Source organism: Mugil cephalus, chromosome 1, assembly GCF_022458985.1.
Source record: "Mugil cephalus isolate CIBA_MC_2020 chromosome 1, CIBA_Mcephalus_1.1, whole genome shotgun sequence".
Taxonomy (NCBI): domain Eukaryota; kingdom Metazoa; phylum Chordata; class Actinopteri; order Mugiliformes; family Mugilidae; genus Mugil; species Mugil cephalus.
The window spans coordinates 44,100,111-44,124,730 of NC_061770.1; the positions used below are offsets into that span (position 1 = coordinate 44,100,111).

Consider the following 24,620-nt stretch of genomic DNA (forward strand, 5'->3'; position numbering starts at 1 on the left):
TTTTCAAGTGAGAATTGACAATTTGGACTGTAACACAATCCACACAGACACAGGGAGAACATGCAAACTCCACACAGAAAAACAAACCCAGAACCTTCGTGTTGTGAGGCATCAGCGCCTCACCACTGTGCCGCCCTTATAAATAAATCTCTATCCTAAAGGAAACCTCGGAGAGTCCAGGCTGAGGCACTGACGGAGTCAACAAATGAACAACCATTGCATCCCCTGAATTAGCAACAGTTTGCCCCAACTGAAATCACATCTCCTGCCTTGAAACCCTCCTGATGGTGTCTCCAGTTTACCCTCCAGTAACCCATTACAGCAGCACAGTCCTCATAAAAAAAATGACAAGAGCCGTAAACAGAGGTGGAAACGCCGGCTATTGTGTCACACGCTGAAAGTAGAGCACGATGGAAGTTGCCCACTGAAGTGTTGAACAATCAAAACCATCCTGTTGTTCGGGCAGCTTTGATGTGTTACTGACGATATCACACAAACAGGGCCACCACTTTTATTTCACTCCTCAGAGAATTTATTAGGGGAAAAAAACTTGGGAGGTTTGTTGCTCTCGCTTCCTCCTTATCTCACCTGGAATGAATGAATTCACTGGGCTGATCGATGCAGCTGTCGGTGGTGGGACAACGCTGCCATTATCGCGGATCACACATCTGTTGATTGTGCCGTTCGCGAGTCAATAAAGTGAATGTCATTTCTACGCGGCTACGAGCTGATTAGCCCGAGGACAGCATTAAAACAGGAGGCGAGTGTCGCTGCTGATTACCTACAGTTTCTGACGTTAAGAGGCCTTAGCTGCGGCTGCTCCGGATGATTAATTGAGGGAACAGACTTGTCAGTCAGTGGCAAGCCTTTCGTAGTGTTCTGCTGTAGCGCGCAGCCTTTAAATCGAAAGTTTTCTCAGTCGTGAGGGAAAGCACACCGCTGTTTAAGAGCTTTTGCTGCTGGTCATTGTCAGGGATTTCATATTACACGGATCCCCTGGAGAACAACTGCTATTTCTGCACCTGGCTCAGCTGTGGCTGTTATCTCTGCGATTCCTCCATCCAGTTAAACAGGGAGTTAGTTTCACATAAATGGAAGACGGCTGTTGGAGTGTAGAGATGGGAAATGACAATATCTTCGCCTTAGATTTCGACACCTACATTATCTTTTTTTTGATGCTTTGTGATCCGGAGAACCTGATTCCTGCGCAGGTTTTTATCCACACTGTCATCCTTTCTCCTTGTGTATTTCTTTACCTCATGCATAATCTAATGCCCACTCGCACAGTCAGTGTCAGGGTAGCAGGGCAGGATAAATAATTTAGCACCGTGGATAAGAGCAAGTCAAGGTCTTGGTGAGAATGGACTAGAGCATCAACATAAAGGCTCGGTGTGGATTTAAATTGCAAATGTGGGTTGGGGAAAATGATTACAAGTGGAATGAGAGCCACGCAGAAGATTCACTCTGAAACCTTTTTAGCGTTAGTCCGTCAGATTATACTCAACAGTCCCTAAGTCGTGTTAAACTAACAGTGACTAGACACTTTAGGTGGAGACTGTTAGGAGAAAGAGTTCTCAAGTGTTCTAGTGGGGAAAAACTTCTATTAAAGATGTGACTCAGCGAAAAAGAACCTGAAAAATGTGTTCTCTGCACCCATCGATTCATGGACACAAAGAGTGGTGAGCCCACTCTGAGAAGTGGGCAGCTGTGCGCAGTACCCAGGGAGCAGTTTTTATAGGCTTGTCTGGTATATTACGTTGTCCAACATACCAACACACACGCTGCGGTCACAGGTGTTGTGAGCAGAGGGGAGACAGGGGACGTCTGCGAGCTCAGTGAGGGCGCGTGATTAAGTTTTAGGTCTGTGACAGGTACGTCAGCCACCTGTGGCCTCACTGCTCTGTCGCAGCTAGCCGTAAGAGGTGAGGATGTTGGAGAGGGGACGCACATCTGCGGCCAGCAGAGCAACGCTCCACCATAAGCAGGGGAAAGCCAGAAGAAGGAGCAGCCTGCGTATCGCAGCGCCATCTGGGAAGCTGATAAGGCGGCGAAAACCTTGGTGGCACTGTGCCACTCGAAGATCGAGGAGAGTAGGGAAGTGAAGCGGCTGTGATGCTCAGTGACAAGGCTCCAGTTTGGCTGCACGGGACGCGAATAACACACGTGGAGGGAGTAATGGGTTATGACGAAAGGCGGGCTGTGCAGAGAGGTGTGCAGAGGACGGGATAAAAAGTGACGACTGCGTGAGCTAGAACACCAGTCAGCCGCAACATTATGACTACGAGGGGAGGATTAAATACCATGACCGTGCTGTGATAATGGTCGGTGATTTGCGTGGATGTTACTTAGACAGGTAGACCCACCTAGACCAAAGCAGACACCCTCACCTCATAAATATGACACTCCTTGATGGCAGCAGACATCCCCAGCAGGATGGCTATAGTGATATGCGGATCGATAAAATATAAAAAATTATATATCGGAGGTATCAATAGGTATTTATGCTCCAAAATTGATTCTCAAATGAAAATATCGATATTTATTTACTGATACTTCAGCCATTTGAGGTAATGTATATCATTAACATGGACACAGTGGAAATTAAACTACTGAGTAGTGGCAACACAACAAACCTTGTGAAACCCCTCAGGTTGAATCACAACACAGAACACGAGGCATTTATGATGAGGAGGACAGAAGAGGAGAGAACAGAGTCAGAAATAAGATGCAAGTTTTCATTTTTACAGTAGTTGTTCATAAGTTAACAATAATTTATTTTAAAAGTCTCATTATTTTACTTATTCTCATCATTTAAAACACCACATATCCACATATTTTGTTTGACTGTGTCCTCTGTTTGCTTTTTCTGTTGTTCTGCTCAGCTATATAGTAAATGAGGCCTCAATATACTTCCGAGTTCAAAATAACTGAATAAATTACTCTTGTGTCTTGTATTTGAAATACACTACATTGTTTTTAGATTCACCAGACACATCAGGTGTATTTGCACAAAGTATCACAACGGTATCGCCGATATCGGCCTGAATTTTACTCATTATCAGATGGTGGTGGAACATCACTAGTGGGGTGATCCACAGAGGCCCGTCCCTTCAACCCCCTTTTAACATCATCCTGTGGCCAGACACCACAGGACACCCTCAGAAGACCCACGTCCATTCTCTGATGAGCCACAACTGTTTTGGAGGCACGAGGGAGACCTGCGCGATATTAAGAAGGTGGTCATAATGTTGTGCCAGATCGGTGTGAGTCAAATGATAACTGTGCGTTTTATGCAGGTAATTCAACATCTTCTTTCATGTCTTGTTCGAGGCAGGGAAACAGCCTGAGCACGTGTCAAAGTGAAGCTGTTCAAAATAAATAAATAAATAAAATGAAGCCGGGTTGTTCATCATGACATTTTGAAGTTCTAGTACTTTGCACTGTATTGTCTCATGTTCTCAAGAATGTATTTCACTAAAGGAGAGAGAATGAATATGTAAAAAAGAAAGAAAGAAAGAAAGAAATTCAATTAAATTCCACCAAATTCATCATTTTCTGATCAACAAACTTAGTGGAGTGGTAGAAAAGTAGCAGCCACTGCTCCCGTATCAAGGTCGATACATCTTCAGAGCTGGCTCTGCGCCGCTCTCAGCTTTAATGCCTCTCTGTCTTGTTATTAAATAAGATGTTTTGCGTCGGAGAATCAAGTGATTCTCTAAAGCGCGCCGCTGCTCGGGCTGCTGGAGGAGGAGGAGGAGGAGGAGGAGGAGGACAGCTTGAGGCGACGCAAATGACCAAATCTAGATGGACTCGGCAGAAGTGCGCGTCAGCAGAGCCCGTGCAGCCCGCACGCTGATTCTTATAATCGTGGAGATGTGAAAGCAGTGGCACTAATTTGCATTATGATGGAAGGGTTTCTCCCCTTCCAAGAGATGGCCACGTGCGTCTTTCCCGTTTGAGACAAGAACCTTGTGACAGGTGATATTCCCCATCTAAGCTCCTCGGAGGGACTAATTTGATTTGATAGTCTGTGGAGAGGGCAGGCGTGCGGCATGCATGTGAAGGAGACCTCCGTCCTCTCTGAAATGAATTAAGCTGTGCATCAGGCACAGGGGGCCGAGACAGCCTTAGCCTCAGACGCGCACTCTCCGTGTCTCCAGCCGGCCGTGCATAATTGGCACGGACTTATGCTCGTCTTCATTTCCCAACCAAAGCACTCGATAATTCCTCAGAGAAAGCTGAAGGTCCGCTCTCTAAGCAGACCGGCCTGTCCGTCTTCTCCCGGCGAGCTGACTCCCCGGCAGGTTCACGGCCAACACCGACCTCAAGTGATGCATTATTCAGAGAGAGCAATGAAAAGTCTCTAAAATGTTCAAATTTAAGTCAAAGTGTCCTCCGGCATATTGATTTAAACATTTGGAACACGCAAAATGAAACCCTCTCTGGCATATTCAAGGCAACAATCTTAACCTAAGTCAAAACACCATCGGTTTGCAGATTGGTTTCACTTTGCAGCATAAAGCAAAACCAATAGATCAAGCTGACGAAATGTGGCAAAATAGCAGTGAACACCCCCAATGAACAAATCCAACACAGAGCAACGACATATTCACCTGGAGTCATCATAAGAGAAGTCCACACCTTAAAGACGCGCTTCTTCCGCAGCAGCACTCCGGTTCAGCGGGGACATCATAACATTTGCCGCTGACAAAATAATCTCAGGTAACGGATGAAAATGTAATTTCGTCCTGCAGCGGCTCACGCAATGTTTGTGATAGATGAGCCTTTCCCGCGCGTTTCAAGCAAATGATCCATTAATGAGATTTCCATTGATTGTTTTTTTTTTTTTTTTTTGGACAGCACTGAAGCTTTAAAGGGGGAGAGAAATAAACACCAACGCGGATGCAAATGCGTCCCAGGGGACGCCGGGGAATACAGAGTGATGAATGCAGACTTTAAAGTGAGAAAGAGTAAACGATTCTTTCACTTGTGCGCTCATTTGAAAAGGGACATCTCGGGAGTTTGTACTTGAAAGTAGACTTTGAATGCAACCCTTCCACGTTTGCAAATTTGCAGTACACGCGCTGCGCAGAATGAGTAATCCACGAGTTTGACTATATGCCTACAAGCTCTGCAAAAGCCCAAACAATGATTTGCATGTCATGTATATGCATGTATATATATGTAGCTGGCTATTGGAGATACATATTCATGTATATGCATGTCCCATAAGTTGTAGCCTTCAAATGTGCACATCCATTTGTTTTAATAAAATATTGTTAGGAACTCATCTGTACTGGCAAAGTGACTCCCACAGACTAATGAAAAGAGGACACAATGTAATAAAAATGATAGGGTTGTCGGATGATTATTAACAGCCTTGGCAGCCTTCTGTAAGTATTTTACTATTGCAGCATGACAATAATACACGTTTTCTTCTGCATCTGTCGTCGGAATCAGCGCCAGCTTCATTTCAGACTGACAATTTTCTACTCATTTTCTGCACGAGGGTTGGACTGAATAATTCAGAAGCAGCAGCGGCCCAGAGGAGAAGGTGTGACACCAGTGCCATCTAGCGGCAGGAAGCCGCTGTTGCAGCTGAGAATCAGGTTTCAGCGTCATGCAGCAGCAGAAAAGAAAGAAGGAAAGAAAAGCACACACTGCACCGTGCACCACCAGCAGCATTTGTGCCTTTTAAAAGAAATGTTTCGATATGAGCTAAATTAGCTAACTCGATCGCAGATCAGTTTGCTCGTTCTGTCATTTTTGGGGGAGCAGGCACAAGTTTTGTTTTTTATTTGGCTTCAGAAAAACATAAAGATGCACGAACAACTAACCCTGGTGTATTTTCTTATATTCTTTATCATAATTTTAGAGAGTTGAGTTTATAATCTCCAGATATGCCTGCTTTATGCTTTTCTCTTTTAGTTCAAGGTTGAATTTGTCCTTTGCTGCTCTCAGCTGGCTGACGGTGATAATACAATTATGGATTTAAAAGAAAATAAATAATAAAAAAAACTACTTTGAACACATACTTGCTCTCTGCTTTAATAATTTTCAGCTGTTTTTCTGACTCACATTCTTATTTTTTTTTTTATATAATCACATTCGTTGTCCAGGCACAGAAGAAGCTAATCGACGTGAACCCTTTAAACCAGTCAAAGCTGAAGCTGCGTGCATCACGCTCTCAGCCACAAATTTCTGTTTCTCTTCATCACACCCAGTGACACAAACCAGAATAACATTTGTCATGAGCAGCCAGAGGGAGGAAGGCTTTCCGTTTGCGGGTTTCCACGGAACTGAACTCCAACAGGAGATTACGATAAGTGGAGTTTTAGGCCTCGTAGCCCCTGAGAACAGCTCGAGGCATTAAAGCCACCTCCCTCCCTCGCTGCCTCCCCCTGAAACGGCTTCAAATGAGCTTCTTTCACGACACAGAATCTGAATGATTAGCACACATTAAGTAACGGTGTGAGCTGGCTTCACCTTTTTCTTGATTCTGTTTGTTAACTAGGAACACATGAGCATTGTTCAGCAACAGCTCCGTCTGTTTAATGTACAGCACAAGGGATAAGCGTCTCTCCGCTAATAAAATCAGTTTAAAGATATTTGGCTTCTTCAATGTGAAATAATTGTCCCGCCCGTCAAAATGAGCCAGCACTGATACAGAAACCAGACCCGGACGTTGACAGTCACACAACATCGGTGCCAAGTGTTAGAGAGCAGCACTGTAGCTTTAAATGACTCCCAAAACAACGCAAATGAAGCAGGAGAGTAGAAATATTTTTTCTTTCTTTCCTCTTCTTTTTTTTTAATAAGAGTTTCATCATTTTATTTGTAACATACACCTAATCGATTAAGTATTTGATATGGGAATATTACATCGTGTTAGACTTGTTTAGTGTGGACCAGTGCAAAAAAAGAAAAAGAAAAACATGTTCCAATTTAAAAAGAAATCCTTCCTGTTACCACTTTCAGCAAAAGGTTCCTGCAGCTTAAATGACACGTGTTTGAGGGAAATTAACTGAATTAATCTCCTTATAAAACACGTAGGAAACATAGATGCAGTAAGGAAACTGAGTGAAATCTGTATGTGAACTAAATAACCTTTTTATTTATGCATTTGAACTAAATAAATAAATATACTTTCAAATCTCCAGCACCCTCTAGTTATTTTCTACTTGTTTTTTTTTTTCTGTAAAGTTCAAAAATGTTTTGCACCTTTAGCCTAAGAATTTTCATAATTACTCACTGATCAAAATATCCAAATAACTGACAGGCTGCCCTAAAATAATAAAATACTGACTGAAGGTTTATTATTGTGACGTTATAGCTACAGGCCTCAACTGACTTCTGATCAGCTTTCACTTTCACAAGTTTGAGACAAAGGGTAAGTCTGGCCGACCTCTTTAACTTCTTTAAAATCCCTACATATTTTTTACTACTTCATTAATAATAAGAAGTAACATGTTATCTGCTTAATGGATGAAAGAAAAGAAAATCTCCGTGTAGGCCGACATAAATGAGGCGGACGTGTTCGTTGATTCCTTGCGCATGCAACATGCAATAATTACGACCTTGTAACAGTCTGGTGTAGTTATTAGTCCAATAAATAAGTTAATTAATTACTAAAACGTGGTAAAAGAGCACAGCTTACATGAAAAGGCAAACATCAGAACAGCTTCTCGAAAAGATAATGTTCAGCATCCAGGCTACTGCTAAAGGGTCCAACTCGCCTTTAAATGGATAAGTTTGAGTCTCCGTCCACCAAAAATTTAATAAACTTAATGGAGTATGGCAGACAAACTCAATGACCACTGCAAACATAAAAAAATATATATATATATATACCGAGTCTATTTGTTAAACTCGACGTATAAATTAATGTTTGTTTCACCCATTCGACGCTCACATGGTTTGGCCCTGAACGTCGCTGACGACGCGTCGCTAAATAAGTCAAGATGCTTTCACGAACCGAAACGTAAACACGTGACTATCAGGATGAATCCACAATAAATAAATAAATAGTAAATGAGTCCCTGTCACCTTAACCTTACGGGTTCGAGTCCCAGGGCGGCGGAGGCGAGTGTCTTTCTGAGGACTTGCGTGACAAGAGGAGGGAAAACAGGACTTTCTGCGGAAATCTGTCCCACAGGCTCATATTATAGACTCTTTCATCTTTCATGATGCCTATGCCCTCTCTTTTTCTTTTTTAAACCCGCCCCCTCCGCATGTAGCTCATGTTTAATCAGAGGGCCCTCAGACTCCGCGGAGACATGGACCATCGACCAACGCTGAAGGAGGAAGTGCACGTTTTTTTTATTTGCGTTTTAGATAAAACAGATTAAGGAATTCTAGTTATGTTCATCCACAATATTATTTTTTTCCCAGTCACTTTACACCATAAACTTTAAAATTGAACAATTGATTTATATATCTAAAATGGTTTCTATATTCACTGCTCTTTTCAAATTTTGCACGTTTCAAATTCACAAAAAACAATAAGTGTTTTTTTTTTTGTTGTTGTTTTAGTGAATTAATAATAACATACTGAACCTCTCAGCTGGATATTATCCAAAATTAGGCCTCACAGTAACTTTCCTCATTAGGCTGAGTAGGTGGACTGCAGCTTTAATAGCCCGTGTGCTCCCGGCAATCCTTCAGGGCCATGATTTATTGAAAAATATGGACCTTGGTGTATAAGCTAATATGACAGAAGTGCTTTGACCTCGGGGGGCAGTGCACTCTCCACGGCAGTCAGCTGCTACCTTGAGTGTACTTCGCTCCTTTCACACGCGATACCTCCATTCGAGAGTGTTCAGCTCCATGTCCCTCTGTGTACTTCTTCTTTTGTCCTTTAACAGATCTGTTCAAGTCTGACAAACAGACTGAGCCTCGGAGTTCAGAGTTCAGTGTGCTCAAGGACAGTATTTGGGGAAAAAACTATGAGAGAAAAAGCTGTTTGATTTGGGATCCAGCTCCTCAGAGATGACCAACACATCTTCCTTTGATTTTTATTTAACATTTGACCCCATTTCCTGACATCAGTGGCGTTACGTGGCAGCTGATTCGAGTTCCCCCACTGATCTGTGTTTTGCTTATATTCCAACACAAGTCCTCCTTCACTCTCACCCACACCCGCAGGGGCTAAAACGCGTTACCTGCGACTGACCTTAGAAGCGATGCACTTTCATAAAACTAAAGAAACGAGATGCTGCTATGCCAAACCCTTGTAAAATGTGCACATTGGATATGCGCTGCAGTAGTCCATAATGTGCTTAAAATATCACGCGTCCTGATCCTTTGTGCTGAACTGCCAAGCTGGCTCTAACAGGGGTTAATTTGCCGATCAAGGGTTAAACAAACAGGCATCAGTAGTTTATCTGAGCCAAGTTTTAAATGTGCTTTAGGAATCTGAGATAAAATTCCAACAGGCAAAGACAAAACAACAAACTTATTTTTGTGAACGGGATTTTTTTTTTGAGAGCGCAAGAAGCTGGTGCAACAAAAGCAAACAGCCCCCAGAATGCCTTCTGGTTTGTCCCAGTGAATGGGGCTGGGGGTGCAGCGGGGTGAGGGCTAATGGGGATTAAGCTGGAGAAGTATGTGTCAGTTTCAATGGTTGTAATCTGGAGTGTTCTTTTTGGAGTTTCAGAGCAGGTATAAAACCCAGATTAAGAAGCATTTCTGACAGTGGCAGCGGGGGCCTGGAGGTCTGTTTTCACGCGGGGGGCCCCCCCGACACTGACCTATCTGACATCAGCTCAAACAGCATGTTTGAAATCTCGTCTGATAGCTCGGAGATTTTGCCATTTTAAATAAGGGAGACGAGGGAACCGAGCGAGAGCCTAAAGAGCAGACATTATTCATCAATAAGTCCACGCTCCATGTGACATAAAAGGGCCTTCTGGTCGACCGGCCCCGTTAGGCCGACCTAAGATGTCTGGACCCCGCTGACCTCGTGCACACTCTTGAATTCTGGGCCACAGCTTTGACCTCAACAGCTGGCATCGACACAGTGGCCCATTATAGTGCCAGAAATAATGATGTGGACGATCCCCAGCAGACTGTTAATGCAGGCATCGGCATCCTGCATGTGGAAATATACATACAGCAGATATGATAGAGGATTAGGACCCCGTCTGGGTTAGACAGGCCAGTTATGGATGAGCCGACCTCTGGAAAAACAACGTAATCAGCAAGATTTCGTGCCCTGAAGATTTTATTTAAAGACTATGTGGATTTTAAAAATGTATTTAATTTTTTTTTTTTTGTTATTTATTCAGAACTTTACCTTGATCCAAGACTGTACAAAGAAAAGATGGAAAGTAAAAAAGTTTAAATGTATAGAAAAATAAACTGAAAGCAAATATGAATGTAAAAAAAGCATGTAAAGCACTGCTGCATATATGTTAATGAAATATTAACATAATTATTTTATATGAAAGATGCCATTCTGCATAATGATTATTTCTGTTACTTTTAGTCTATTTTATTGATAACATTTAAGTTTTGTTCATTCTTTTTTTGTTTTACTTTTCTATTTAACATCCTGAACAAAAAGTTCCTCCAGCAGTTTTCTTTTTTACATAGCAGAATTTTTTTTTTTTTTTTAATTTAATTAAAATTGTATTTATTTATTTATTTTTTGGCATCACCTCCACCTTGTGAGGCTGCAGTGCCATCCTTCATTAAGAGATGTTGAACATGCCCTCACAGAGCTTCACGGTGAGGCGGCGAGACACGAGGGGGAAGCATTAAGTTAGGTGGAAGGCTGCTAGAAGTGGTCTCACGCCACAGCAGCACCGACTCAAGAACGTGTGATTCTCTGTTAAGCGAACGTTTCCGAACTTTCTGCATCTTTCAGTGTTATGTTAGTGTTTTGAAACAGCACGAAGGTAACATTCATTTAGTTGATGAGTGGATGCACAACTTTATGAGGCATGAATGAAACAAAAACATTGTGCTTTATGACACATCAGCTGAGGAATATAAAGGCTGAGAGTGCTTTGCCTCCATACGTTTTCAGATCAGATCTATAAAAATACCATAAATATTATAATAGACTGCACAAAAGAATCAATTTCCCAAAAATATTAAAATTTAAAAAAAAGAGTGATAGAAGCAAATAAAACTACTTATATTAGGGTTGAACATAAATTCCATATTTTCTGCTACTTTTTAAGAGTTCTGGTTAATTCTACATATGAGAGACTTATTTTCTTTCCTCTGGGCTTTTGTCGTTGTCATTCTGAGATGGGCAGGACTTCCTTTGGACAAGCATGATGCCACACTCTCTTGTGCACCAATCAGCTGAACACAACATTCAAATGAAAATGTGGTGACTCTCGGTGGCTTTTTGGATACTGTAAAAGCCAGTCACAGTTAATTATCCGCATTTAATTTTACATATAATTTCATCAGTTTCATTGCCTCCAAAGGAACATTAAAACATTAAACATTAAAAACAGCAACAAAAGGAAGGGACAGATGTTACTGCTAACACCAACACAAAATACGGTTGTTCTGTGTCTCCTTTTATTTAAAACAATGCTCATTTAATTAGTCACTCAAACTGCCTTTAAAGTGAGAGAGTAAAAGGCCATTTGAACAATAAAACAAATCTTTAAAAGCTCTTAATATTTGGATATGTATTTCGTGAGACCGGGATGAAATTAACAGCTTTACCTTTAATATTTCCATAATTTGAAGTGACCTTTCTCAGGAACCACAGTGAGCTGTGACTGCAATAAATCCGAACAATCGTCAATCACACATGTTGCTTAATGACTTTAATCACTGCTGCGTGTTTTCATCTTAATAATGTTATTTGGGAATTCGTGTGTAAACGTCTGCAGAGGCGTTACGCCGCTCCAAGCAGACTCCAGAGTATTAGGTTGATGGACTAATACGTGCAAAGAGGCTTTAATAAAGTTAATTTAATGGCACAAGAGAACAATTGTGCGCCTTCACTGCAGTTTGTTGTGTTCTGCCTCTCTTCAGTAAAGACTGGTCGCCCCAATGGGAGTTTAATTGTACTACGGCGTTCACTTTCCCCCCTTCCTTTGGTTCTTTCTTTGGCTGCTGTTGTGTAGGTGCTGTGTGGTGGTTTCTGCTCAAGACGAAAAGAGGTTCAACATGTAGCCTGAAAACTTGCAGCCTGGAATGTTCTGAGCATTTGTTCAAGGCTGCTTACAGATGAAAGTAGGATTTTCATAGTGTTTAAATCCTATTAAAACTCCAAACGCTGCGGTGTTTTAGTCCATGGGTCACAGTTTCATAGCCAACCAAACATTTTCCACTTTCAGCATTAATTAACTCATTTTTAAGCTGGAACACACTGTCAGTCCATCTATGGGCATTCACATGTTCTCACTATAAATGATACATTATTTCACCATGGATAATCTAGAGGTCTTAGGAAAGAGTTCTTTAACCGTGGGGAAATACTTTGGTCTCAGCCAAACAATTGGTGTGAAAGTGGGAAATTATTTTTGGCCTATGGTGAAGCTGCCTCACTCCTGAGCCAAGTGTACAGGCTGGTCCTTTTAGTCCGCACAAGGAAGACGGAAAGGTTTCCAACTACAAAGAATGTGGGATTACATGAAAAGACAAACAAAAATAATAATAATTTAATAGATGTTAGAGGAGATGCAAATTGGTGGACATTAAAGGACCCTATGCTCAAAATTTTGTTTTTTAATGTATTGCTTTAAATGGTTGTTTTATGTTCAGTGTGTACAGTGTAACACCAAAAACCGTTTTGACATCAAATTATTTAAGATAAAAAGCTTTTCTGCACTCATCTTCAAACTAATTTTAAGACGCCTCTGCGAAAGTACAATTTTGTGCCGTGGACAGTTGTTAAACTACTTGATATGCAACTAACACTGATGCGAAACATTCAGAATCGACTTTTCAGAGTTGTAGAACAGATCTTGTGGTAAATTTTGGGGATGAAAAACATTTCATAACAACCATTAGATGTAATTAAAATTAGTTTTATTTGTGGAAAAAATCTAGTCAAACACAATATTAAAACTGTAACCAATGGGTTAAAAAAAACAAACAAAAAAATTGTTTAATTGACTGAAACAGATTTAAACTACTAAAAAATGCAGATAAAATAAACTCCGTTGCACTTCACTCGGCTTTTGGAAACGTCCGGGTTCACCGATTCATTAGGCACGGAGGTTATTTATGTAAACTATTTCCGTCACACTTTAATCTGGACAACACATAAGAAACTACGGATTTGTTTAAGCTTCTTAACATAATTTGGTAAAAAATCACAACAACGCTTAGTCCAAATTTTTTTGTCGTTAAAGTATGTTAAAGGCTTTTTCATTTTGTTTTCTTCTTGTCTTGTGAAATTGTGGACAAAATGAAAAATAAAAAATTCCATATTACGTTTTTGTTAACGTGTTTGTTTCCCTGGATTTATTCTAATAATAATAATAATAAAACGATAAGCAATAGACTAAAGACTTCAAAGGAAAGAAATACAATTTATGAGGAAAAACGCAAGTAAATTCTTCTTCTTCTTTGGTTGTATGGAGCAAAAAAAAAAAAAAAAAAAGTTTAAGAAATCAGAAAAAGACAGATCTACAGTGTGCATGATAAATAGAAATAGAAAGTGTGCATGGACAAATATAACCAATAGGCGGTACTGTGTCATTCTTCATGATCTTTCTCCATCTCCAGCCCTGAGGACATCACCGTATCTCTGCTTTGGTTTGCTCCCTAATTGACCTAAATTCAACATCTCCGCGGTCCCTCAAGGCAGACTATCGCACAGCCTACAAGAACAAGACCGTCTCTTGCCTTTTTCTCTGGAGTAATTTATCCCCTTTTGCGCTTGGCTCAAACCAAGGGCGTATTTTCTCCTCTGGATCTCCTACAGTTGCAGCGGGCTGTCGTTTCGCGGGCTGCGCCGGGATGGTTTACGCGGAGCAGAAGACACTCCTGACGAAGCTTTCCATGGAATGATAACAATAACAACATTTGCGGATTTTTTTTAACAAAGGGGGCGAGGAAGGACAGAGATATGCTGGATAATGACGCTCCGAAATCGAAATTCGGTCCTCCGTCGAGAGGTTCCTCTTTTTTCATCGAGAACTTGCTGGGGACCGCGGGCAGCGGTTCTTCGGCTGAGGAGCGGGTGGACACTCCGGACTTAAAAGTCACCGTTCACAACCCGTTGATCTGTCCCGGGCTGCAAGCGAGACGTTTGAAGGACGGTGATGTGCTGAACTGGAGTGGAACGTTTCCAAACACAGTTTACGGCAGCTCAATAAGTGAGTACTCATCCCACATTCACTTTATACGTTTTCTCCAACCGGCGCGTGACGGTTACTGCTTTCAAAATGGTCTGAAATGCATCTGTGACAGTTTACATTTCGATCGTCTCTGTAAGGATTAGTTGTAGATTGGGCCAGCACTTGGCTAACAATGTCAATTAAAACACCACACAACTCCACCTCAACATTTCTCATTTAATCAAAAACATCTTTGGTGTTTCGGGGCACATGTGGACAAAATACATGCGCCAGCAACACGTTTTACTGTCTCTGCATCCATGCGTAAAACACCCCAACTCTCCAATTATCAGCACTGCAGAAGCCAACAGTTCTTGGCTCCCACACAATAATCTCACTCGTGCTTCAGATAGACCGACAGCGGTGAGCCGGTGCGGTGTTTTTATACTCGTGGAAAGCGCAGGGAGCATGCATGCGCGTAATTGTGCACAAAACACTGACGGGACCATCCTCGGCGGTGCGAACGGCTCGAGAGGGTGACTAGAATGGATTGTTGTTTCATTTTCCACGTTATCCCTCATAGCTCCGCTATACAAGGCCAAATACTCGGATGAGCACACGGACCCGGTGCCAACCAGCGAGCGGGACTCCCCAACTTCGACGGGGCAGGCGGTGGAGGACGATGAAGCTGAGGAAAAGGGGGACGACAGTTTCACGGATGACAGGGAAGAGGAAGATGCGTCGTCCTCCTTCACTTCCCGAGAGGATAGCTGTAACACAGGTCAGGCTTACGTACTTCAAATATATATATATATATGTAGACCACCTTGTGTGCTCTGCTTTAAGAGCAGGGATTCGTTACTACGCATGCGTCATACTGGTGAACGTCTGCCTAAAGCTGAACTGTTTTTCCCTTTTCAAAAAGGGACTGTTTTAAAGAACTACCTGGGTTGGTGTTTTTTGTTGTTGTTGTTTCCTTTGATAGGAGGGCAGGACCACACACACTCACACAAAGCTTTTAGAATTAAGCTGTGTCAAAGCTGTTAGAATTGAGTTGCATTTACTAAAGAGAACAAATCTGCTTCTCGTTGATCTCAGGTGATATGAAAGCAGTGCGAAAGAAGAAGACACGCACCGTGTTCAGCAGGAGCCAAGTGTTCCAGCTGGAGTCCACCTTCGACCTGAAGCGCTACCTGAGCAGCTCGGAGCGAGCCGGGCTGGCCGCCTCGCTGCAGCTCACCGAGACCCAGGTGAAGATCTGGTTCCAGAACCGCAGGAACAAGTGGAAGAGGCAGATCACGGCGGACATGGAGGCCACCGCCGCCGCCGTCCCTTACGCCACCCAGAGGGTGGTCAGAGTCCCCGTGCTGTATCGCGAGAACGTCACGACGCCCGTGACGCTCACCAGCCTGCCCCATGTGTCTCCACCTGTAGTTGGTTTCACTAATATTAACTATCCACTGACTGGGCCCTTCAGCCATCCGGTGCCGTTCATCACACCACAGATGACGGGGCTGGTGTGACTTCAACAGCAGAGGAGGCTCAGTTCACTTGTGACTCAAATAACTGACATAAAGATGCAACAAAATGTCCATTTCGCTGTTCAGTTTGAGATCCTGTGAAGGAAGAGACTTGTTTATTCCATGTTTCTTCCAGTTGACTTCTGGAAATAACTAATAAATACTGTCAAATCTTGTTTCTCATCATAAGGACCCATAGTTTCCAATTTACTGTAAGCACTAGTAATTCTCCTGACTCACTGCTAGACGTGGTGACGACGATGAAAATCTCTGGAGTGTTTAGAGCATCCACGTCCTTGTCCTCTGTGCTTCACTGAGGACATTTCACACGGTCACATAGTGTCCAAATATAGCTCTATTTTGTGATTATTATTTTGGCGACAGAAGACACAAAGATGATCCGCACGGTGTGTATGATATGAAAAGAGGGTCAATATGATTGTCAGCTTGTGAAGTCCAGAAATTTTGAACCCTCCCCCACCCCTTTTTTTTACAGCATTAAGTACAAAAAAGTATGTAATAGCATCAACAAAGTAACAAAAAAAAAATGGATACAACAACAAGTGTGACTTTTAGATTTGCAAAAACCAGGGTGATTTTTCTTTTAATTTACCCTTACTTTTTTTTTTTGTTAAATATACTTCAGTACATTTTATGCTTCAATATTAGACTCACATGTGAACATTAGCATTTTCGTCCCCTATACAGAGACTCTGAAGGTTATTTCACAAGCTCAGTCTTTGGTGTCCTCATTTGAGATCAACCACACAACTTTAAAAAATAAAAAAAATATTGTGTGAGTGATCTGGTTGATGTAGAAACTAGGACATTTATATACCTAGTTATATATACCTCAACATGTGTGTGTGTATATATATATATATATATATATATATGTATATGTATGTACACACACACACACACACACATATATATATATTCTGGTGTTTGTCATATTTTGATAGCTGTGAGAGGGGGTAGATATCTAGCAATACTTGTTGCAATTTTTATTATTTAAGAGGAATTTAATACAGACTTTTGTATGTCCACATGTAAATAAAATTTATGCACAAAATTTCTGGTTTCCTGATAATTTGTGTTGAGTGGGAATAAAAAAAGAGGTCATCAGCTCAAAGACTTTTGCTGTGCAGGTAGGTGGAACAATGTTGTTGGTACATATGTGGACCCTGAACTCATCTTTCGCATCTATAATTCTCATGACCCCAATAACTAGAGAGTTGTCGAGCTTGGGTATGTGAGAGTGACTTTAAAAAGCAACAGTGCAACAGTATTGGACATCACCCAGGTTTGATATAAATAAACTCAATCATTTATAACTCCAGTGCAGGGAACAGAACTCTGAAAGGTCATTATTGTGTTTTTTTTATATGACCCCGAGCAAGTACGCGTGACTTCGGGTGTCAAAAAAAGTGTCTCAAGCCACAATATGGCAGCCAGAGGTAAATCTGTATCCCGCCCTCATCTGCCCCACAACCTCACCAATCAAAAGCTGCTAAACCGCGGTCTTCCGGGTCGTTGAATTACAACGCACCGGCTCCTCTGCGCTCTAGTCGCAGCCGAGGAGCAATGGTGTTCGGAGCGTCCGGAGACGTCGGTGTTTCGGAAATCTCGGAGGAGCGAGTGACATGCCGGGGAACATGAGCAAAGAGGATGCCCCGAGTCGGAGCGCGTTTTTGACGTTCACCATTGACAACATCCTCAACTTGAAGCAGCAGGGCAGCGGAGATTTTGTCGGTTCGAAGGAGCAGAGGGACGGTGGATGTAAAAATGATTTTCACGCGCGGTACGAGGAGGCGTGGGACGTCCGAAGGAGACACGACAGCGGGCCAGAGGAGATAGGTAACTCTCCCAGCCTCCCATAAAGTGTTACTTATATCGTGATTTACTGTGATTGGTATCTTTAAGGACTAGGGATGGAAACAAAAATGTTGCGCGAAGATAAGGATGGATTAAAAATAGGAAATAATTATTGGAGGTTGAGCGCTGAGTGAGGGTTGGGGTTTGTATTTTTCCGTTATGCTGCACCAAAAAGAAAAAGAAAAAAAAAGCTTCGTCTGTGTACTTTTGCATCAAAGCACATTTTGTCGCTCCGTTCGCAGTGAAATCCAGAGTTCATCGTGCGGAGCTCGGGGAAAACGCGCCGCCGCTGACCGCTGCCTCCTGTCCCGACGCGCAGAGCGCGCACGGCGCCGAGGACGCGTCCGAGCAGCAGGAGCAGAAACAACAACCGACCGGCGCGGACGCCAAAGCCATGGCCAAGAAGAAAACGCGCACCATCTTCTCCAAGAGACAGATATTCCAGCTGGAGGCCACGTTTGACATGAAGCGGTATCTGAGCAGCTCGGAGAGAGCCTGCCTCGCCAGCTCCCTGCAGCTCACCGAGACCCAGGTGAAAATCTGGTTTCAGAACCGCCGCAACAAGCTGAAGCGGCAGCTCTCCACGGACATGGAAGGGCCGCTGGCCACCGAGCACTTCTCGGAGGCGGGAAAAAACGTGCAATTACCGAGTTTTTACAAAGACAGCAGCCTGCTGGGCGGATGTTTGTTACCAATGCCTTTCCCCGTCGTCTACCCGACTGCCGCGAACGCTGCGCCTTACATCTACTTCTCCAACACTGGCAAATACTTTGGCCTGTTTGATGCGGACTGATGAGGTCCGGTGTGTGGGTGCGTGGACACTGGGACATAAAGAAGTCACCCAAATCTGGGCATTATACTGTACGCCTGACGTTTTTTTTTTTTGTTTTTTTTTTAATTTTCAATTTTTTTCCTCATATTTAAAGTACTTCTTTGACGCCAACACAGACAATCCAAGACATGCATGTGCCACTTTTTTATCCTTCCCCAAACAGTTTTACATTACAGTTTTATGTTATTATTATTGTTATTATTATTATTATTGGGATTTTTTTCATATAAAGTTTGTCCTAAAATGTGCATGCATTGAAAATCATCTGAGCAGTTTTACCTTTGAGCAGTAATGTCATCTGAGTGAATGTACGGAAAATGCTGCATCAGCTTTCTTACCCTGCAATCATAATCATTTCAGTCTGTATGTGTGTGTGTGTTCATACTTTTCTGTGCAGGAACACTTATTTATATATGCCTTATTATTATTATTATTATTATTATTATTATTGTTGTTGTTGTTTCTTTTCTCGTCCATTTTCACCTGACCTTCTCAGAAGACTGTTAAAACTGTGAATACAGTTGTATCATGACGATGATGAATTTTGCAATAATAAGTGTAATATTTCCAATTTTTAAAAGGTGCTCCCAGATTAGATTTCTTTTATTGAAAAAAAAGAAAAGAAAAAAGAGTAGTAGAATAACCTGTAGGCTACTTTTAAGTTTTAAAATAAATAGATGTAATGTTTTCCATTGCAGCACCAAAAGGAGTAGACTGTGCTGGTTGTGATATGCACAGCAGCAAAACTATTGCCCGAAACTTATCAAGGGACAGATAATGAAGTGTTGAAGTCCACTTCTTATTGCTCGCAGTTTTAATTCTGACAAGTGGTTGTTTCTGGAGTCATGTTATTGAAGCTGAGTCATAATAAGTTCACATTTTTGTGAATTTATGTTAAAGGTTAGTTTATGTATGTCCATCCTAGTTAAAAATACTGGTTTATACTGATTTGTCATCCAAAATATTAAACATCATAATAATTATAATCAGGCCCATATGATAATGTGTCTCTTAAGTGAATTTAACTTGATGAGAAAATGCCTAATCCACTCTATAACCAGTCTCCAATGAAGCCATGATACTTTATAAAAACCCAATAACCGCGTTGAACTTTTTTTTTTTAAATGCACCAAACTGAGCTATTTTTGCATATATTTGATTACATATGTTAATATATTTTCAAGCATCATGAAAATTGTGTAGCAGATTAGTTTGTGGGTGGATTTAATTCAAACCAGGCACAAAAAAAAGTATGATCTTATTATTATTTTGATATATTTATTCAGATTTAGCCAATTATTTGCTCAGCTGTATTTGGGAAAGAGGTAAAAGTATGCAGAAAACATCACACACGATCAAAACGGTTATTTTAAAGTTAATCAAAAGAAAAGAAAAGAAACTTTAGTAATATATGAAGCTCCTGTTACATTCATGCCCTGGAGTGTCTTTAAACACAGTCAAAGTTAATTAGCTTAAAATATAAAATCTCATCGGAGAAGGAAGGTACAGATAAAACAAGTTTAGTGAAGTGATTTAAAATTAATATGAGGATGACAATAGTCAGTTTAATAATTAAAAAAAAAAAAAAGAACTGTCTTTGGGTCGTCTGGACTCTGAGCCTCTTCATGAATAGTTTATTTTATGCAATATTACAAAAATAAAAGTTTGTTTATCTCATTTAATAGTGAATGTCAACATGTTTGTTTGGGAGGAGAAAAACAGAAACACTCAACGGTTTGCATTTTCACTAAATTGGAGAAAATCTGAGTCAAAACTAAGAACACGCACAAAATCAGTTAGCTGACCCTGGGTAAGCTAATCAGGTCAGGGCACTGTGATGGTACACAGGTTAACGTGTTAGCAGGGTATGAAGATATATATATATGTGTGTGTGTGTGTGTAATTAATGTTGCATATATCCAACAAAGAAGCCTCTTGAATCATTCTTTCTTTCCCTGTTTGGGATAAACAGCTTCTCCACTATTTGTATCTATTTGCCGTCAGAGCGCACGAGTGCAGCTGAGTAAAGCCCCTCTGCGGGGGAAAAAAAAGAAAGCAAAAGAAATAAGCGAAATGTGTATTTAGGTGGACTTGCATCAGTGCTTCTGGAGAGATTTCTCCTAAAGGCCCCAGCAAGCTGCACTTACTCAACGTTTCCGGGTCACTTCCCCCTTCAGTGCTGGAGCCTCTCGCTGCTTTCTCCCTGTCACAGCCGTTCACAACCCCGTCGCCGTTAACCTGTTCACTCACCCACTTAGTCTGCCTGCAAATCCGCTGTTTTCTCTGCTAAATTCCTGCCCACCTTTCCCGAGCGTGGTCACTTGTACTGTATCTGATTTTTTTTTTTTTTCCCACAAAGAACTGAGAAATGCAGTTGCTGCTCTAATGTCAAGTTAAGACTGAATGTTTTGAACTTGTTTTGTCTAAAGTGTAATTTCTAAACCGATGACACACAGTTGTGTGAATTTACTTGCAAGTAAATGTGTGAGTTATAAGGCTTTTCTATACTGGAGCTTTTTAAATTTAAATTTAAGGGGAATCAGCTTTAAACTGAAGGTTAGCATCCACCGAGCGCTAAACATGATGCGACAACTTTTAAGTCTCCGCTTCCCAAAAGATTTAAACAAATCCTATTTAAATCTGTACCCACTGTGTAATTAAAGCAGCCAAGGCGATAACATAAAGAAAATAAGCTTACCTTACTTTAAATGTCACAACAAAAATGTGTTAGATGGCAATAATATAATGGATGTTTTAAGAAGGTTCTTAAAAACCTCACAACAGCTGAAATCTTTATGAAAATTGTTTTAAAACTCCATAAAATTTCCTATAAAAGCTGTACTTAAAAATACAAACTGTGAACTTAGTTTTAAAAACTTGCAGATTTGAGTTTGTACCTGTAAACTTCGTGGCCTGTTTGGATACAATGTACAAGTTATATTGGTCAAATACGGAGTGAGATAAGATTTAATTAAGAAATAAAGTTACAGACCATTTCTGTTCAACCATTACCATGTGTGTGTGTGTTTAGGAATACTTTATCTTCATTTTATGGTGTGCTTGCAAAAAATGAGTGAATGCTTGTAGATCTGTGCCTAGAAATTTTGTAGAATTTTGTAAATAAAACACATTTAAGGATCTACCTGTAAACTGTGATTTATGTGGATTTATGTCAGTTTTGCAGCATGAATCTAAATGTCTCCCTGTGACAGTTTGCAAACTTCTTTTTACGTAATAACGCGCAGGTACAAACTCAAACCACTGACCATTAATGAAGATTAACAGCTCTATTTATTCATGTAGGTAATAGAAAATCAATTTGTGTGGTTGATAAATCAAAAGTAATTACTTCCTGGATGTTACTAAATGTTAAACAAATAATTAATGAAACCTAAAATTCAGATTTTCTTATTTAGCCATCTCTATGTGTTTTGGTGCGAGGTGACGGTTTGTTATTTTTTTAAACTCAGACGACAGATTGCGTCTTAAAGGCTGTAACTGTGACACCAGCTTAGGGTCGGAGTGAATGCTGGCGTTTAACATACGGAGGATATGGTTAAAATTCGCCCGCGGAGAATTAAAGTAATCAGCACAAATGTCCTCGCAAGTGCGGCAGGGCAGGTTCATGTGCGCCGGAGTGCCTGCTTGGCGTGTCTGAGAGATGGGTGTGTGGGCGGGATGGGGTGGGGTGGTGGTGGGGGGGTGAAGAGTGGTGGTGGTGGTGGTGGGGTGCAGTCGGGTGGGGTTTACAGTCGCCAGACTTCCTGACTCTTTCGCTGTCGGACACTTGTGAACGCAGCGTTGGCTCTTTGCGTCTCAGCACTCTGCTCTGCAACCACAAGGTTCAAATGACCCCTCCGGCTGCCTGCAGTCTGCGCCGAGCCGCCCTGAAGCCCCGCGGCTTCGTGTCAGAGGCGCAGAAAAATCCATTAAGATCTCAACCTGATCAAAAAGACGGCCGAAGCCAGGACTCCATGTGCTCTCATTTAGGGCTATCGATGACTGGCCAGAGCCGTGCGGTAGTTTAATACATGCCATTGACTAACTGCCAACAGTGGCAACAAAGTCTGTTTTTCTACAAAGTAGTGGAGCTGCGCGTTGATGTGCACCTCAGGGCTATATAGAGGCCTGTCAGCACGTTTCTCCGGTTTGACCATCAGTAACCCTCGCGGCACATGGTTTCAATTCGCCATTAGACGTATGAACGCCGAGCACCGTCGTCTGAAATCGCTGATCCCAAATTGCAAGTGATCCTGAGATCCCGCTGAACGATTGCAGTGGGAGTTTCTCTCATGCCAACTTGCACGCAAATATGGACATGTGACCCGGCTAAACGCCACGTTAAGTCCTTTCAAATCATATTCACGATACAGGAGGTGTAAGCGGACACCGAAATCATTCATTTCCCCTTCGCGCGCTAGCTTAAGGAGCTAAAGACGCGTCAGCTTGTCTTCATCTGGAGGAGGCCGACATGTTGTCATATCCAGTTTCATCCCTTTTACGCAGCGTGACAACTTTGATTGAGGTTTCCGCAGCAAGCGCCCTCCACCGGCCCCGTTCCTGTTTAGAACCAAACATCCCGATAGCTGCTTAATAACCCTGATAATAAGCCTTTAATCTGTGTTCACACTAAAACTGGGCCTGTTTTACCCGGAGGTTTCTTTGTGCATTCTCTGATGAGATTCATAATGACTACCAATTACTGTTAAAAGTGCCTGGAGATAGGCTTGCTCAACGCAAACCACTAACTGCTATGATTGAGTTTAATTTGTGAAAATGATGACAGCTTTGATGGCTGTAAAATGCTACGACTGCTTTTTTTTTTTTTTTTTCCCTCAGAGTTTCATTTTGGCACAGATTGAGACCACTGGAGAGTCGGGAAGAAATGTGAGACTGCCGGGTGCACAACAGAGAACTTATAGACTGATAAGGCACATCAGGAGTAACATTGCATCTATATTAGTTTGTCAGTGACTACATTTCACGCTACTAAGTTTGAAAGAGTGAATCTATGAGCTGCTCAAATCAGACAGATTTAGAAGATGAAATCCCCTCTACTTCTAAATATGGTTAAATTGGCCTGGAGGCCAGCCAAGACCTCCCCCGCTGTACAAAATGTTTGTGAGAGAGCACTGGTCTAGAGCAGGGGTCTTCAACCTTTTTCAGGCCAAGGACCCCCCAACTGATGGAGTAGGGACCCCCTACCAACTATATGTGTTCTATATTAAACTCGGCCTAGTCCCATTTATAAATATACATTATTATTATTATCATTTCACATTCAGTATTAAGCTATCTCTTATCCCTTTACTAAAATACGTTGGATTCGTGTTAATGTGTGTTTAAAGACATTTTTAAAAAAATGTATATTGAAAAATGTCTAATCAACCAAAGACTCTGTGACCCCCCTGCAGTGCCTCTGCGGACCCCCTATTGAAGATCTATGCTCTATAGTCACTGCAATAGGACATGATTATGGTCTGGCAAAGATCTGCTTTATGGACAGAGTGACAGAGGCTGACTTAATAAGGCAACGCAATGGCATTGGTATGTTCTTCTCTCTGATGGTTGAAACACGCCCCATACTGAAACCCAAATGGCATTTAACATTTTGTTATTTTATTATTTATTCGGTTAGGACTGTGTACATTAATGGACAATTGGTTAGTGGTTTCATTGGCCCCTTGGTATAAACATGCTAACAGTGTGCTAGCGTTGACTGTGCTCACAAAGGAAAAGTCCACAGGAATGGCGCCCTCTTGTGCTAATAACAACCTCCTCGTCCAGATTCAGAAGGTTTGTTAAATGTCACAATGATCAGCTCCATTTGAAGGCAGCAACATTTCTGTCACGATTTTGTTTGTATTTTTTCATGATCATGTTTTGAGTTTCCTGTTTTATTTTGTTAAGTTTCTTGGTTTCCTGTTTGGTGTTTCTCCCTCGGTTTTCCTTGATTGCTTATTGGTTTCTCCCTGTGTGATTGCCCTCATTAGTTTCACCTGTGTGTTGTCATCCCTCAGCCCTCTTGTGTATATATAGTCCTGTCGCGTTTTTTTTGTCTGTGTATTTTGTGATTTTTGTTTGCAGCAGGTGGAAAAGGGATGACTGAGCAGAAAAAATGGCAGCAATTTA

General features: G+C 41.6%; 2 protein-coding genes and 1 long non-coding RNA gene across 3 annotated transcripts; 2 read left to right on the plus strand and 1 right to left on the minus strand.

Moving 5' to 3' along the window:
* Positions 1–13,018: 13,018 nt before the first annotated feature.
* On the plus strand, positions 13,019–16,847 carry LOC125018404 (homeobox protein HMX1-like). The gene is made up of 3 exons (XM_047602248.1): positions 13,019–14,297; positions 14,842–15,039; positions 15,357–16,847. The coding sequence occupies exons 1-3, from the start codon at positions 14,048–14,050 to the stop codon at positions 15,779–15,781; spliced, it is 873 nt and encodes a 290-aa protein (XP_047458204.1). The 5' UTR covers positions 13,019–14,047; the 3' UTR covers positions 15,782–16,847.
* On the minus strand, positions 14,476–15,532 carry LOC125018411. The gene is made up of 2 exons (XR_007113940.1): positions 15,394–15,532; positions 14,476–15,028 (listed from the first exon to the last, which is right to left on the minus strand). It is a non-coding gene; the product is annotated as an uncharacterized LOC125018411 (long non-coding RNA).
* Positions 16,848–17,329: 482 nt separating the features above from the next.
* Positions 17,330–19,068, plus strand: LOC125017999 (homeobox protein HMX2-like). Its single transcript, XM_047601599.1, has 2 exons — positions 17,330–17,638; positions 17,899–19,068. The coding sequence occupies exons 1-2, from the start codon at positions 17,425–17,427 to the stop codon at positions 18,447–18,449; spliced, it is 765 nt and encodes a 254-aa protein (XP_047457555.1). The 5' UTR covers positions 17,330–17,424; the 3' UTR covers positions 18,450–19,068.
* The last annotated feature ends 5,552 nt before the right edge of the window (positions 19,069–24,620 follow it).

Bases quoted from the DNA above. Each gene is read 5' to 3' on its own strand.
- LOC125018404 (XM_047602248.1), top strand. From the start codon at position 14,048: ATGCTGGATAATGACGCTCCGAAATCGAAATTCGGTCCTCCGTCGAGA. The intron at 14,298-14,841 runs GTGAGTACTCAT...TATCCCTCATAG, and splicing joins AGTTTACGGCAGCTCAATAA to CTCCGCTATACAAGGCCAAA. The intron at 15,040-15,356 runs GTCAGGCTTACG...CGTTGATCTCAG, and splicing joins AGAGGATAGCTGTAACACAG to GTGATATGAAAGCAGTGCGA.
- LOC125017999 (XM_047601599.1), top strand. From the start codon at position 17,425: ATGCCGGGGAACATGAGCAAAGAGGATGCCCCGAGTCGGAGCGCGTTT. The intron at 17,639-17,898 runs GTAACTCTCCCA...CTCCGTTCGCAG, and splicing joins CAGCGGGCCAGAGGAGATAG to TGAAATCCAGAGTTCATCGT.